Genomic DNA, 14,756 nt, shown 5'->3' on the forward strand with positions numbered 1-14,756 from the left:
ACTTCAAATCATGTACAGTATAAGGCAGCTCTTGAATATGCTCTCACGTGACTATGCTTGTAGTTTATAATTTGTAATGTAAAAAAATCTCAAATCTCGGTTAAATGAGTTTACTACTCTGTAGTTACTGTAGTTACTGTACTTTGTTCTTCAGGAGCTGATGCCTTGGAGTCCAGTGTGTCCCTCAGCTTAGGTGATTCCTCCTCCGGTCTGACTGACCGTAAACGCAGGACCCTCCCCCAGCTCCCTGTGGATGACCCCCGGGCTAAATCCAGCACCAAAGCTCTGGGCCTGAGGTCTGAGATTGGGGAGAAACAGGACACTGAACCCCAGGAAAAAGAGAACAAGGGAGACGGGGAGTCCCCAACTCCCATGGAGGACGGTGAGATGATCGGTAAACGGAAACAAAGCTCCACCTCCTCACCATCCAAGGCTCCTCTCCGAACCTCTGGCAGCACTGAGCGGAGGAAGAGGTCAGAGGAAAGGAAAGGAGGAGGAACATCAGAAGGAGGAGAGAAGTCTGGAAAGCCTCTAGTGCGCCAAGGCAGCTTCACCATTGAGAAGCCCAGCGCTAATGTCCCTGCGGAGCTCATCCCACGCATCAACAGAGGCAGCACTGGGCGCGAACGCAGTGACTCTGTGGGAAGCATGGACACTGCTACGCTCCTGAAGGACACTGAAGCTGTCATGGCATTCCTGGAGGCCAAACTAAGAGATGAAAACAAACTAGACCAGAAAAGTAGTAAAACCAGCACCACCGGCTTCCCCCCTCGGACTGACTCCATCTCTCCTGAGTCAGATGTGGACACGGCCAGCACAGCTAGTCATGTGGCTGGAGAGGCAGAGAGGAAAGCAGCGGCTGGTGGTACACAGAAACGTCGTTCCTTCAGCAGCATGCACCGGGAGAAGAGCAACATGAGCACATCTTCCAAGACCAGCGTCACCAACGCTAGCGCCCGTGAACGTTTGGAGAGGAAGACTAAAAGCAGAACTGTGGAAGCAACGAGCCGGACTGATGCACGCCGCTCTGTTCAGCCATCCACTGTCTCCTCCAGAGCACGCCAGCCTTCCCTGGATCTCACCGATGATGACCAGACTTCTTCCTTCCCCATTTCAGACATCCTCTCCTCAGACCAGGAGACCTACTCTGGACCTGGGACTGGTTTTGGGCACTCCGCACATGGACGTTCAGATGATGTCCTCCATAGCAGGTCTGCTAAAAACTCCACCAGTAGTTCCTCCAAAACCAGCCGCACTCTCCAGGCAGCCACAGCCTCCTCACTGAACAAGCAGGCCTCACTGCCTCAGCCGCGGCCCACAAGAGCCTCCCTACTCCGCCGCGCCCGGCTGGGGGATACATCTGACACGGATCTAGCTGATGCAGACAGAGTGTCCGTGGCCTCTGAGGTGTCCACCACCAGCTCCACCTCTAAGCCACCATCGGGCCGGAAGGGACTGTCACGGCTGGACATGCTGGCTCAGCCGCGTAGGAACCGTCTAGGTTCCATCTCAGCCCGCAGTGACTCAGAGTGTACGGTGACCCGGAGCTCCACCTCTTCATCCCGTATGTCAGCTGAGACTGCTCTGCGTCTGGGCTTACGCTCATCGACACCCACAGAGAACAGGCTAACTCCCAGGATGAGGGCCAGCAGCGTGTCCAAACTGAATGAGACCAAGACTAAGACCACAACATCGGGATACTGCTCGCCCACAGGTGAGCACATCAAATGCGTGCCTGGTTTCCAATTTATTCTGATTTTCTCTTTCTGATTCCATGAATCAGGGTTTCTTATTTTAGTTTATTTTGAACTCATTATCTGATAAATAGTTTATTCGCAAAAAATAATATGATATAAGGATCATGTCCAAAAAGTCTACACCATCACATACCTCATTATGTGTCAGTGTGTAATCATTTGTCTGTAAACATTTTCATTCTGTTGTGACAAACTTGTGCATTGGATTTCATCGTCCAGAGAGCCCTCAGCCCGAACCTGAGGGCGGTGATGCAGAGGAAGAGTTGATGGGTACTGTACCAGAACTGTAGAGACTTCTTAGGACCGTGTGTGTGCGTGTGTGTGTGTGTGTGTGTGTGTCAGACCTGGGTCACAGCAATAGAAGCTCCCACCAAGTTCAAAAGAGAAGCAGGTTATTCATGCTAGCATTTGAAGAGCTTTCAAGCCAAATTGAGACATTCACTCCTTGTAAAGGAATCAATAGAGAAACAAACTAATGCATATTTCTGTAAGACTAATTTTAAGTCCTTTGTGTAGGAACATACAAACTTGGATCTTCTACATTTTACAGATTGAAATCTTGCAATGAAATTATCTATTCGTGGTGAATACTTTGCTAGATGTAAATTTAAAAGTGTACTTCATATTGTTAGTACATCACATAAAGAAATGTTAGTGGGTTAGGGTGATGACCCAGCTCTAGCATCATGTTGCAGTGTTAACTAATTGTCCCCTCCCTTAAAACCATCAAGTAATGCTGTGATGAAGACCCAAATGCTCTACTCACATTCTTCTGTTAAGACATTTTACAACATTGGAGCAAATGGTTTTGGAACAGTGCTCCACCTTGTGGAGCTTTGTATTCAAACCATTTACTTGATCCTGTTTTTACCACTGAGAGACTGATAGAGCATTGAGTTATCTCATCATGGTGCAGCTACATTAATGCAGCTGGTGTGTGACTATTGTGAAGCAGCTTAACATAGTCTGGCTTTATCTAGGTTTTATGTATTATGCTCAATGCTTTTGTTGGGACAGCATGCTTTCAGATTAGTTTTCTGTTTGTTGCTGTTTCTGTTGTTTTCAGTGTGGTTTTATAATCGCCGTATTACTGCAGCTGTCTATAAACAATAACTTAACAAACTAAGATATAATAAAATCAGATGCTTTTCCTCACCAATCTTTCTTATTGCCAGCCCCCCAAGAGAAGGATTTACAGAACTGGAACCTAAGTTTATCTATTTTTGTCAAATAAAGTATATTTATATTTATTTAAGTTCACAAACAAAAAAAAACACATAATCTCAAAACACAGCATTACCAATTCAGTTTGTACAGCATTTGAATTTTTTCAGATCAAAGCAGGATTGGCTGGGGGCTGCCTCAGTAACAAAGCCTCTCATATTCACAAGCTCATTTATTAACTTCATGAATAACACATGTTGGAATAGATTGAAGTACAGTTACATTGACTAAACCCTGTATTTCCCTTCCATTACCATCACAGTGTCCAGTAGCAGCAGGTGGAGACGCTTGCCACCGGAGTACGCCTCCACCTCAGAGGAAGAGTTTGGCTCAAACCGGAATTCTCCAAAGCACGGAGGGCGCTCCCATGTGCGGCCTCATCACCTTGTCCCACACCGCAGTTCAAGACTCAGCACCACCCCGAGCCCAGGCTCCGGCATGGTGACAGGTCCGGGTGGAGTGGCGGTCAAACACCGCATGAAAGAGCAAGAGGAGTACATCAGAGACTGGACAGCACACAGCGAGGAGATAGCCAGGTATTGATCTACGCTGATCTGTGCATGACTAATGTAATCATTTAATTTTTCATGAATCAATGTAATGTTTTAAAATGTCTTTTAAGCATTATATTTGCCATCTGTACTGTTTTGATGTGTATATGTTTGTTGTGTATGCAAGTTGCATGTGTACATGTAGATGTCTACCCTGAGTCCTAAAGAACCCTGTGTGATGGTTAACAGGTTATTCCCCTGTGTGCGCAGGATCAGCCAGGACCTGGCTAAGGACTTGGCCATCTTGGCTCGCGAGATCCACGATGTGGCCGGTGAGATCGACTCAGTCAGCTCGTCTGGCACGGCACCCAGCACCACCGTCAGCACCGCCGCCACCACCCCAGGATCAGCCATCGACACCCGTGAAGAGGTAGGCCCTGCACGTCCCACGCAGCCGGAAATACAGGAGAGCATGAGAAAGGTGCCAGTTTTTCTTCTTCTATCATTGCCTTATTGCGTGTGCATCCATTGCGCCTTTGCCAGCCTGCCTGTGTTGCTTGGATAAAAACGGCTAAGTTTGCCTCTCTGCTGCTTTTATAACTTTCATCTTTTGTGAGAGGTTCATTATATTAACATCTTCTCCACTTTCATTCCTTTATTTGTTTCTTATTTTACCATGAGAAGATTTTAGTTCTATAGGATTAAAATCTGACTTTTTTGGCTGGAAAGTTAAAGCTTTGGAGCTGCTTAACTAACTCTTACAGAGTTCCTAATTCCTTCATTTCACACAAATCTTTACTGAACTCTTTTAAATTAAGCTGGAATAACTGGGCAGAAATTTCTTCATTCTCTCCCTTTGACATCTTTCCCTGTTTTGTCCAGTTGGTGGATCGGGTGTTTGATGAGAGCCTCAACTTCAGAAAGATCCCTCCTGTGATTTCAACCAGTAAGACACCAGAGATCAACGGCAAGCCAGTGGAGCTCCGCCCCCGTGCCCCTGACAGTCTGGAGCCCCGAGCTCTGAGGAGACGCACCTGGAACCGAGAGGAGGTGAGAAGCAACACAGCGAGTAACTTGAAACTATACCAACATGTAGACTTTCACCCTTAAAGTTGTCGTTTATCATTTATCACACTGCTTTTCTTCTTTGTATTCAGGCGGTGTTGGACAGCCTGCTGCTCAATTCGGTCTCTCAGCTCTCCACCAAGATCAGACACTCCATTGACAAAACAGCAGGAAAGATCAGGTAATTATACTTTATAATATCATAACTCTTCATGGGTATGTAACATTGTTAACAGTATTTTTATCCTTCAGTGCACCATTGTGTTGCTTCACATAGCAGGAGCCACTGTGACTGAATGTGTTGTGTTGTATGTTATTTTTCTGCAGGATATTGTTTAAGGATAAGGACAGGAACTGGGATGAAATTGAGAATAAACTGAGGTCAGAGAGTGACATACCACTCCTGAAAACCTCCAACAAGGTACCGAAACAACTCCGTCTGAACAATATTTGATGACAAGAAAACCGCAGGATTGTTATATTTTTATATTTTTTGTCCTTTCTGCAGGAGATCTCCTCAATTCTGCTTGAACTGAAGAGAGTTGAGAAGCAGCTTCAAGGTACGAGTGGAAGACAGATGTAAAAATACTCTGTAAAACTGATTTTAGTTTATTTATTTTAGTAGTAAATTTACATCATCTGCTCATCACCTCCCACACAAACACAAGCCCACCAGCTCATTTACAATCATTCTCTCCCTCTCTCTGTCTCAGTGATCAATGTGATGGTGGACCCAGATGGGACTCTGGATGCCTTGGCCAACCTCGGCCTGACCAGCCCCACCACTTCTACCAAGCCCCAAACCACCAAAACAACTTCCCCCTCCGCCACCAGCCCCGGGTCTCAGCTCCCAGCCAAAGAATCGCTGCCGGAGATCCTTCCTGGGCCGGGAGGGTCAACAGCCTCCGCCAGGGCTCAGTCCTCCTCTGCCAGCACAGGGGACACTGCGCGAGACAGCAGTGTCGGTCTCGGGTTAACGGGAGTCGGAGGACTGCCTTTCAACCGCATTCGGCCGAGCGGAGAGGAGGCCATCGCACAGAAGTGAACAGAAAGTTTCCTTGAAGGTTATGTGAATAAACATGAGTCTGAATTGGAGTGCAGGTGGCTGGTGATCAGAGTTCACAACAATAAGGAAGGTGGAGGAACATTTAAACATTTTTTTTTTCTGACAGAACAGTTGCCATTCTCCAGACTATACCACATTATGGTTATATGATAAACATAATTTAGCAAAAGTGTTACCAGACCTCGCCGGAAATGAAGTGCTTCAGCTGACCTTCAGACTCCACTGGCTAAACCCCAACTGATGCATCATGGATATACCCCTCGAATGGAAATTGACTCATGAATGATTTAGATTGAGTAATATTAGCATTTCAAATGTAAACTGTTCATGCCTACTGGCCAATCTGACTTCCTGGTGGACTGAAGGCTACCTGGCTCTCTCTCAATGGACACATCTCTGTGGTTGTACAGTCTCCTCCAGTCTTCTCCTCTTGCCTTCTCCATGTGTCTGGACCCTTCCTACACTAAAGACATGCCTTAAAACACATCCTCCGTAGTAGCAGTGTAACCCCCATCCCCCTCGTGCCCTCAAATATTATACAAGATAACTTTTACAGTACTTTCAGACATACAGAATGCATTGTAAAATAACACTCGCAAAAGATGTTCTATTTACACTATGATGAAATACAACACTGCAATAATTTATTAGCTCTTGTTCAGTGCAAAGAATATTTCAGCAGCCTTAAATAATCAACCTAACAAACAGACATGCTTTATGCCTAAACAGTTACAATTATTTCACAAATCAAGCAAGGAGAATTGCAGTTTTATATATTTCATAACTTGAACTGTCCGTCCATTGAACCATCTCTCAAAGTGACTCTGTTGAACTGGATTTGTAGTGCCTCCCCCATCTCTGTGCACACCTATCTGTCCTTCACCTCTTGTTTCCTTGTTTCCTTCCCTCCCTTCCTCTTCTCTCCCAGTAGTTGGATGTTTGTCACTCCAGTAGCATGTACAGGACAGAGCTGAGAGCTGTCTTCCTGCAAGTTGGCATCTGTGTTGATCTTACTAATACTAAACGGTAGTTTTACAAAATAGACACAGCCTTTGGGAAACCAATGATCATTTTCAGTCAAAATAATCACTTACCAAAGTTAACGAGTTTATTGATAATGTCATTTTCGAGCCATCCTGAAATTCATCTATTGTGCAAAAGCTGCTTCTGTTTTTGATGGAACTCACCATCCTGCAGTTCACCTATTTCTCTGAATGTCAAGACCATTTTTTTGGCAACAAATCAAAGATTCAGAAAGCTTATTTGTTGTAATGAAACATCTGATCATTGCTGCCATATCTTTATTTGGCCCATGTGACATGACCTGTGACAGTCAGTGCCCTTAGCTTCTGGCTACAGTACATCAACTCAAGTGTCCTATGATTTCAAATTGGCTTTTTTCTACTTTTATAGTCACGGGTGATGTGACTTGTTTTTCAACCAGCAAAGATAAACAGAAACTGTTTCAACTAAATATTTTATAATATTTAGATACTGTAGATACTGTACTCCTTTTCTTTTTTAATGCTTTGACTCACCTCACAATGAAGTTCATTTTTTCTTTATCTGCCATTAACCAGTTTGAGCTCAAGTACACACAAAAACTAAGCATGAAAAAGCTGCTGGAATTGGCTCAAATAAATGTCTTGTCGGGGGGGGGGGGGAAGTGGGGAAACTCACAAGGAGGCCTTTTATGGTTCAAAATGTATCTTTGAGGAACGTCGGTGAGTAGAAACGATCACATCTTTGAATATAAGGCTCCCCAGCCACTTTGAATTTTGCTTGTAATACGGCTTCATATCAATGTATATAGGTGCATAATTCTATTTCCACCAAGGGGGGAAGTTCCAGTGTACCAATACTGCAGACAGACCGTATAATTAACCCCTTTCTCTTTGACTTTGCTGCTTTTCTAGTTACTTTATGGGGACTAACCATTTTCTGAATCTCTCTTCAGCTTATAGTCTGTGTTCTAGAGTAAGATGACTTAAAAGCAGTGTATTAGTACTTAGATACTCTTGCAATAGTGAATTTAGGTACCAGAATACATGTTCATTTCCTTCTCTCTATACTGTACTGTACAATGTTTCGCAATGCCTCCAAGTGCCCATTTTGACTATAGAAGGGCATTGATTAAAAGAAGAAAAAAGATGATGTAGTTGTCTAAAAAAAATCTCTTATTTTGCACATCAGATTGTGGTGTTTTTTTCATACAGAAGTAGTGAAGAAGCAGTGAAAGGCTGCATCAGACGTCACATGGTTTGACAAAGAATGATATCACTTTGCCTGATATCACAAGTGACTGCCTTGCCTCTCTGGAACTATTCTGTCTGTACAAACAAAGCCTCTAATTGTGTTACTTGTTTCTTTTTTTTCTTTTTTGTTTTCCACCCATTTTTTCGAAGAAAAAAAAATGAAATTAGGCGACTGTGAATGCTAGGTACATGTTTATTTTTTAAATTCTACATGTGTCATCTGATCAGTGTCATTTTTTCCTTGTCATTTTTTGTAAAGAAAAAAAAACACCATTTTATTTATTTTTGTTCAATATTTTGTGGATGTTTAATGTATTTTATATTTGTTCAACTATCTGCATTGTTTCTTACTGTTAATAAAACAGAGCCATTCACTTGTTTCTCTATTTATCTTTGACTCCAGATTGACATGAAACAGATTGACTTCACATTTTAATTTCCAAGGGATCCTGGTTTTGAAAAGAAAATGTGCAGATGATGTCACCACTACTACCAGACAAGGAATCAATATCTCTTGATTTTAAAACTGGATTGAATAACAACTCTTGACAGGGTCATTTTAGTCAAAGAAAAGGAAAGGATCAGCATGGGCTCATTCTATATTCAGAGCTGCATTTCTATCATTCTTACTGAATAAAAGCAGGCTGCTCTACTCTTTAGGCCATTAATCATGTCTCAACTGAAAATGCAAATTACTCAGCTACCCTAGACTGCCTAGACCGTTCAACATTTGCATGCTCAAGTGTTTGAATCTTTTTTTATATAGACATGACAACCGTGGACTGCATACAGAAAGTATTAAACATATAAGGTACGCACTTGTGAGCATATTCAAATCACAGCATCAGCTAAATAGCTTAATACAAAGGAGCTCATTCTATTTAAGTTGTGTGTATATGTGACGTCTTGGCTAGAAGATGGCAATGGATGACAAAGCACCTCAATTACAAAACTATTTCCGACCTCCAGCAGCAGTTCTGGCAAGTCTCATACTGTGGTCAACATTCTGTAAACAGACCCGTGAATTCCCATCTTCAGCTGCAGTGATTATATTTCTCCTCACAACAGTAACAGCAGCCTAGTTCTGTTTTAGAAAAGGTGCCAAGGAAAAAAGAGCAGCGGTGCCTGAAATCCCAGTAGTATAAACAATAAACAGCACATTAAAAGACGGGTTCACAATTTTTCAAGTCTGTCTTAAAACAAGTCAGGAGCCCAGTTGAACATTAAAATAGGTTTTTCTTGCTCATAATCATTCCTCCTTTTCATACCGACCATTAGAAGAAGGAAGTGATGGGGGCCAAAATCCACAAGCCTCCTTCTGTGCAAAAACGAATTTAAGAGCTTATCTGAAGCTAAAATGAAGCTCCGGTTGTCCAAATTAGACAAATCAAGTAGATATCTTTCAATGTTACAGTCTTTTTAGTGCCAAAGTTCCTCTTTTTGTTATTATACTTCCACCGCAGCTCAACAGGGAAACACAAAGAGGGAAATTGATGCTAAAAAGACTGTAAATGTGGCAGATATCTACTTGATATGACTAACTCAGACTGCTGAAAACTCATATAAGCTTCAGATCAACTTTTAAATACATTTTTGGACAAAATGACTGCACGGACACACTCCGGATTTTGGCTTCCATCATTTACATTGAAACAGGAGGAATGATAACAGCGAGGAAAACCTCTTTAGGTGTTCATATGGACACCTGACTGTTGTTTTAAGACATACTTGAAAAATTGTGAACCTTTCCTTTAAAATTGCCTTCCTAATTTTAAAAAAATGCATTCAGTAACAGCCTAGCAAGAAAAGTTTGAAATAAAAGATAAAAAAGACTCTCTTTGTTGTTGTGAAATTTATTTTATTACCAGTGATGAATTTCCAGGTTATGACTTTTATAGTATTTCACATGACAAACTGTAGTTGGTTGTCAGACAACACATGTGACACACTGATGGCAGGATGGTCTAAGCTGGCAGACAGCAGTTAGCCGGGGGGCCACCCCATAGTGCGGCCACCCAGGACATGTAGGTGTATGTGGTAGACCGACTGGCCTCCGTCTGCCCCGTCATTGACGACAATCCTGTAACCTTTAGACAGGCCCACCTTCTCAGCACACTTCTTTGCAACGATCATCAAGTGGCCCAACAACTACGAGACAGAGAGAGAATTAATGAATGACACTGAGGTGAAAATACACACATGTTTTGATAAGCATACAACCCCTGAATTAAAAATACTTGAGTCATGTGGGATAACAATTTTCAGAAAAGGGCACCATCTAGTGGTCACTGACAGGAAGTGCTTAGAAAAAAAAAAAAACACTGTAAAGAAGCTATTTTCCAGTCTGTTATAAAAGCTGTCAGAGTCATATAATCATACTTACTGCAGCATCACCATCCTCTGCCTGTGACAGCTGCATTATTGGCTTTTTTGGGACGACGAGGATGTGAGTGGGAGCTTGAGGAGCAACATCGGGGAAGGCAACACACTGAAACATAAAAGAACAAATAACAAAGAATGATTAGCCTGTGTAGACAGCTGTTGACCAGAAAATTAGAAATACTGCATGATATAATGCAATAAATGCTACCTAAATAAATACTCCTTTAATTTATTGGATTTTATTGTGTTCAAAGATGTGTAATGTAAATGTTATGTACTGTACATACTGTACATGAAGCCTTGCTGCTACAGCATGATGGGTAAACTTTACTGCAGTGGTGGAAGTTTTGCAAAGAAATTATCTAATCCAGTTCAAATGACCTCATAAAATTATTGGTACGTGGTGACATAAACACAAAGGCAGAGCCAGAGAGGGGTAACTGATTGACCACCCCGAAATTTCTTTAACCTGACTGGCAGACTGGATGAAAGGTCGCACCCACTCAGTGGCAGCACTGCACAAGCGTATCTGTGCTTCACCAGGCTGGCGGGAAGGTGAGTCGGAAAGCCTTCATAAAGTTAAACAAAGGATCCCAGTTATTCATCCCCAGATAATAAAGAGTAGGATCAGATTAGAATCAGGATTTACGACCTGTAGAGTAAAAACGCTGTAGAATAATGAGGCTATAGAATAATGCGGCTATAGAATGACATCAGCTCCTTTTCTCTTCTGCGCAGTTCAATGTTTGGCAGATATTCAAATCACTCAAATCTACTACTTCTCTTTTTTTTTCTTCTTCTTCTAAACGGTCACTGCATGATCAGAATGCAGTAAAGCCTGTTTGACCGGCAGTGGTATTTTTTTTGCTGTTGATCGTTGGATATATACTGTACCACCAGTCTACAGAGCAGCTTCTTTCCTCAGGCTGTGACTCCTCGCTCCAATATAAAAAAATATATTTTTAGGACTTAGGCTATTATTTATTAATCCATTTATATAATTTCTGTTTTTGTGAGTAGCATAAATGGTCTACAAACTACGTTTTGTTATACAACCTTCTGTTATAAAATGATAATAATAAATGTATCTTAAATCTTGGACGTTTGCACATTTCCAGTAAATATCTTGTATTTTTAACAGTTCTTTTCACTTAGAATATATTTGTACTTTTTTTTTATTGTAAATTTTATTTATATTTACATCACCTGTCTTTTGTGGCACCTGTATTTTCTCTTACCTTATATTTTATATTATGCACCTCAACACCAAGGCAAATTCCTTGAATGTGCAAACCTACTTGGCCATAAATCTGTTTCTCATTCTGATATCGACTTTTTACAAGTTTACCTTCTGTTTGGATATGACAGGCTGGAAACAGGAAAAGCTTCATTATCCAAGAGTCATTATCCAATCAACAGCAATAATGTCACATGGGAAATCCAAGGTGGCTACTGACTGGAATGATTTCCCAGAGTACCGTTAGCAAGCAGATTTGGACCTTGACATGTCTTGGAAGAAATGAAAGCAAATGTGATATACGCAGTGACTTATAACATGCAGAACAATCACTAAAACGTGGCTGACTGACTGGTTGGTTGCACTCTTGCTTAAATATTCATTACAGTAGGGGGGATACTTACTGCAAGGCTACCGCGCAGCTAACATAAGCTAAACACCACGCTACAGCGGAGCAGAGTGACTTCACTGCACCACATTTGTTGAGGAGTGAAATGTTTAATGCATACCTGATCATCCTCATAGATGAAGTTGACAGGAATCTCCTTGCGTGTGATTTTCCCAAATATTGTGTCTCCGCCCGGCTTGGCAACCTGCGCTTTCGCCGTTTCATCAGCCATGTTAACGCAGATGAACCGCCCGTCCGGTCTGCGCCGCTTTTAGCATCCACAGAACTTCACTGCACGCTCATTGGCTACTAAAACGCGTCATTTCCAAGTCTACATTGATTGGTCGTTTGGTATTTCCTTCTCTCCAATGCAGGAAGTGAGCTCAAAAAGTCAAGATGGGGACGCGTTTGGAGGTGAGTCTCATGTTTTACAACAATAACATTATTAAAACTGCATTTCATTACAGAAACACATGCTTGCATTTTTAGGATGTAACCATGTCAGATGTTAGAAAAATATTATCCGCAGCTGCTTCAGTCAACTGTGTGTGTTTCAATGCAGGTCCTACGTGTGTTTAAAACGCTGCACAGAACCAGGATGGCTGTATTCAAAGATGATAACAGAGCACTGACAGGTAAGTTATGTAGCTAGGGGTTTTTATTGTCAGCAAAAGAAAAATATGTGGGGCTACATGTCGTATTGTTTGATAACCAATCGACTATTAATACACAGTAGATAATTCATGCTCTGCAGTATCAAATACACAGAGGTGACATAAGTACTCAGATCCTTTACTGAAGTAAAAGTACCAATACAGCAATGTAAAAGTCCTGCATGAAAAATCTTACTTATGTAAAAGTACATAGGTATTAGCAGCTTGATGTAGTTAAAGTATTGCAGTAAAAGTAGTGGTTTGGTCCCACTGACTGATTATTACATATGACATCATTAGATTATTAATACTGAAGCATCAGTGTATAAGCAGCATGTTACTGTTGTAGCTGCTGGAGGTGGAGCTAGTTTGAACTACTTTATATATAGTTAGCTAGTTTAGTCCATGAACTTTTTTTAGTGAAATATTTGATCGTTTGAACATTTATTGAAATGAAACTATGTGAGAAGTTCGGAGGGAAAAATCAAAATTTGGTGGAGTGGTGAACACTCATAGACATCTGAAATGTGACCCTAACTACACACTGCTTTTTGTAAGACGTCAAACGCCAAAATGGTTTGAATCCACTGGTTTCATCTTTAACAATGTGTTGTATTTTAAAAGCTTGTTATATATATATATATGGTACTAGAGTAGAAAGTACAACATTTCCCTCTGAAATGTAGTGAGGTGGAACGTATAACATAGCATGAAATGGAAATACTTAAGTAAAGTACAGTACAAGTACTTCAAAATTGTACTCAAGTACAGTACTAAATGTACATTCCACCACTGCAAATGCATAACAATATGTTTTCTTCCATAAAGCTGCAAGGTTAAAGATCAATGAGGAGTTCCGGAAAAATAAAAATGAAGCATCAGAAGAAAATATTAAGAAGGTACGGTGTCCATGTCTTATCAAGGAGGTCTGCAACTTACAATTGTTTTCTGAGGAGCCTGGAGGCCTCCTATGCTAGAACCTCTGTATGAGTGACATTTCTTGTTGAAAGTCAACAAGGTTTCAGTCAAAAATAGCAAAATCCTCTTGATCACATTTTGTTCCCAATCCTGATCCAAGTCCCTCCATATATTTTCTGCCAATACAAAATCCAGTCCAATGTTTTTTTTTTGTTATATTTTTGTTTTTCAGTGAGCAAGCATATGGTTAAATTGATAAAGTGATTTAAAGCTATTTGATAACAGAATAATTCTGTGTCAGGTTTGTGTCGTGATAAAATTGAATTGAATTGGGGAAAAAAAGAGGTGAACTATCTTGGGATGACAAGACTATGTTTCACTGTATGCAAGCATAAAGATTAATACTTGTATTTGTGGAGATGACTGTCAGTATGGCTCTGATTTGGCAGCTTTGCAAAGAGTTAAGAAAGTATCTCTAGCGGTACCAAATACTGAAGTTCAGGCACAGTTTTCAACCAACAGCAAGACTTCAGATCAGTGGTTACCCTTCAAAATGCTGCTTTAAGGTTCAAAACAGAGAGAAAAGCATTTTACATGTTTGTGCACACAGCCCCCATTGCCTCATAATTTAGCCATGTCTGCATTATATTATGAAAAGCCCACTACCTTTCTGCTTTTACAGATGATCCAAATGGGCTCAAGTGTGGAAGCTGTCCTGCGAGAGACTGTGTTACAAATGGAGCATGTAGGCGAGAAAGAGCTATGTGCGTGAATATTTTTCTCTCTTTTTTTTTTTTCCTAAAGTTTGGTACAGTACTAGAAAGTAACATGTATTCACAGAATATACAACAGGGGTCTCATATCATATTTTAAGGGTCTTTCCCAATGATACAATAATTTTCCTCTCTCTCACACACAGTGCTTCGACCCAGAGAGAGCCTTCTACTAGAAAATGTGCCCTATTGTGACCAGCCCAGGAAAAAGTCATGATAGACCATTTGATTTCATCAAAACAACAACAACAAAAAGACTATCATCCATTACCATCCATCTGCAATTTAATCTGTCCAAAACAACATTTCAAGTTGATCTCCTGAGCGGAGATCATGGCTACAAGGAGAAATGCCTGTTTTTGATTCACTGAAGATCTCAGCTGCCCTGCTTTATGAAATCTGTGCTTTAAACCGAATGTCATAATTTCATGTACAGTGTTTTATTAAATGTAATTTAATGTGTTTCCTTTAATTTTGTTTTTTTTTTCCTGCAAACCTTTTCTTTTTCTGCAAACTTTTTTCTGAACCAGGGGGAAAATGTTACATT

At 41.2% G+C, this 14,756-nt stretch overlaps 3 protein-coding genes across 8 annotated transcripts in view; 2 read left to right on the plus strand and 1 right to left on the minus strand.

Annotated features, from left to right (window-relative positions):
* The window catches only part of cep170aa (centrosomal protein 170Aa), a 42,967-nt gene extending 35,706 nt beyond the window's left edge, over positions 1-7,261 (plus strand). Inside the window, exons 15-23 of one of the 6 annotated variants that reach the window (XM_067610524.1) lie at positions 155-1,714; positions 1,977-2,027; positions 3,244-3,517; positions 3,722-3,953; positions 4,355-4,522; positions 4,630-4,718; positions 4,865-4,958; positions 5,046-5,097; positions 5,251-7,261. In XM_067610524.1, the coding sequence (XP_067466625.1) occupies positions 155-1,714; positions 1,977-2,027; positions 3,244-3,517; positions 3,722-3,953; positions 4,355-4,522; positions 4,630-4,718; positions 4,865-4,958; positions 5,046-5,097; positions 5,251-5,582 (2,852 nt within the window). In that variant the 3' untranslated portion in view covers positions 5,583-7,261. The remainder of the gene's footprint in view (positions 1-154; positions 1,715-1,976; positions 2,028-3,243; positions 3,518-3,721; positions 3,954-4,354; positions 4,523-4,629; positions 4,719-4,864; positions 4,959-5,045; positions 5,098-5,250) is intronic. The other 5 variants (XM_067610520.1, XM_067610518.1, XM_067610519.1 and 2 more) reach the window with 5 other exon arrangements.
* A 2,434-nt stretch (positions 7,262-9,695) lies between these two features.
* On the minus strand, positions 9,696-12,147 carry hint1 (histidine triad nucleotide binding protein 1). Its single transcript, XM_067610529.1, has 3 exons — positions 11,987-12,147; positions 10,242-10,346; positions 9,696-10,006 (listed from the first exon to the last, which is right to left on the minus strand). The coding sequence occupies exons 1-3, from the start codon at positions 12,095-12,097 to the stop codon at positions 9,842-9,844; spliced, it is 381 nt and encodes a 126-aa protein (XP_067466630.1). The 5' UTR covers positions 12,098-12,147; the 3' UTR covers positions 9,696-9,841.
* A 26-nt stretch (positions 12,148-12,173) lies between these two features.
* lyrm7 (LYR motif containing 7) lies at positions 12,174-14,681 on the plus strand. Its single transcript, XM_067610530.1, has 5 exons — positions 12,174-12,279; positions 12,428-12,500; positions 13,347-13,417; positions 14,119-14,200; positions 14,356-14,681. Exons 1-5 carry the CDS (start codon positions 12,262-12,264, stop codon positions 14,424-14,426), a joined length of 315 nt encoding a protein of 104 aa, XP_067466631.1. The 5' UTR covers positions 12,174-12,261; the 3' UTR covers positions 14,427-14,681.
* The last annotated feature ends 75 nt before the right edge of the window (positions 14,682-14,756 follow it).

The sequence above is a fragment of the Thunnus thynnus genome, chromosome 14 (genome assembly GCF_963924715.1).
Source record: "Thunnus thynnus chromosome 14, fThuThy2.1, whole genome shotgun sequence".
Lineage (NCBI taxonomy): Eukaryota > Metazoa > Chordata > Actinopteri > Scombriformes > Scombridae > Thunnus > Thunnus thynnus.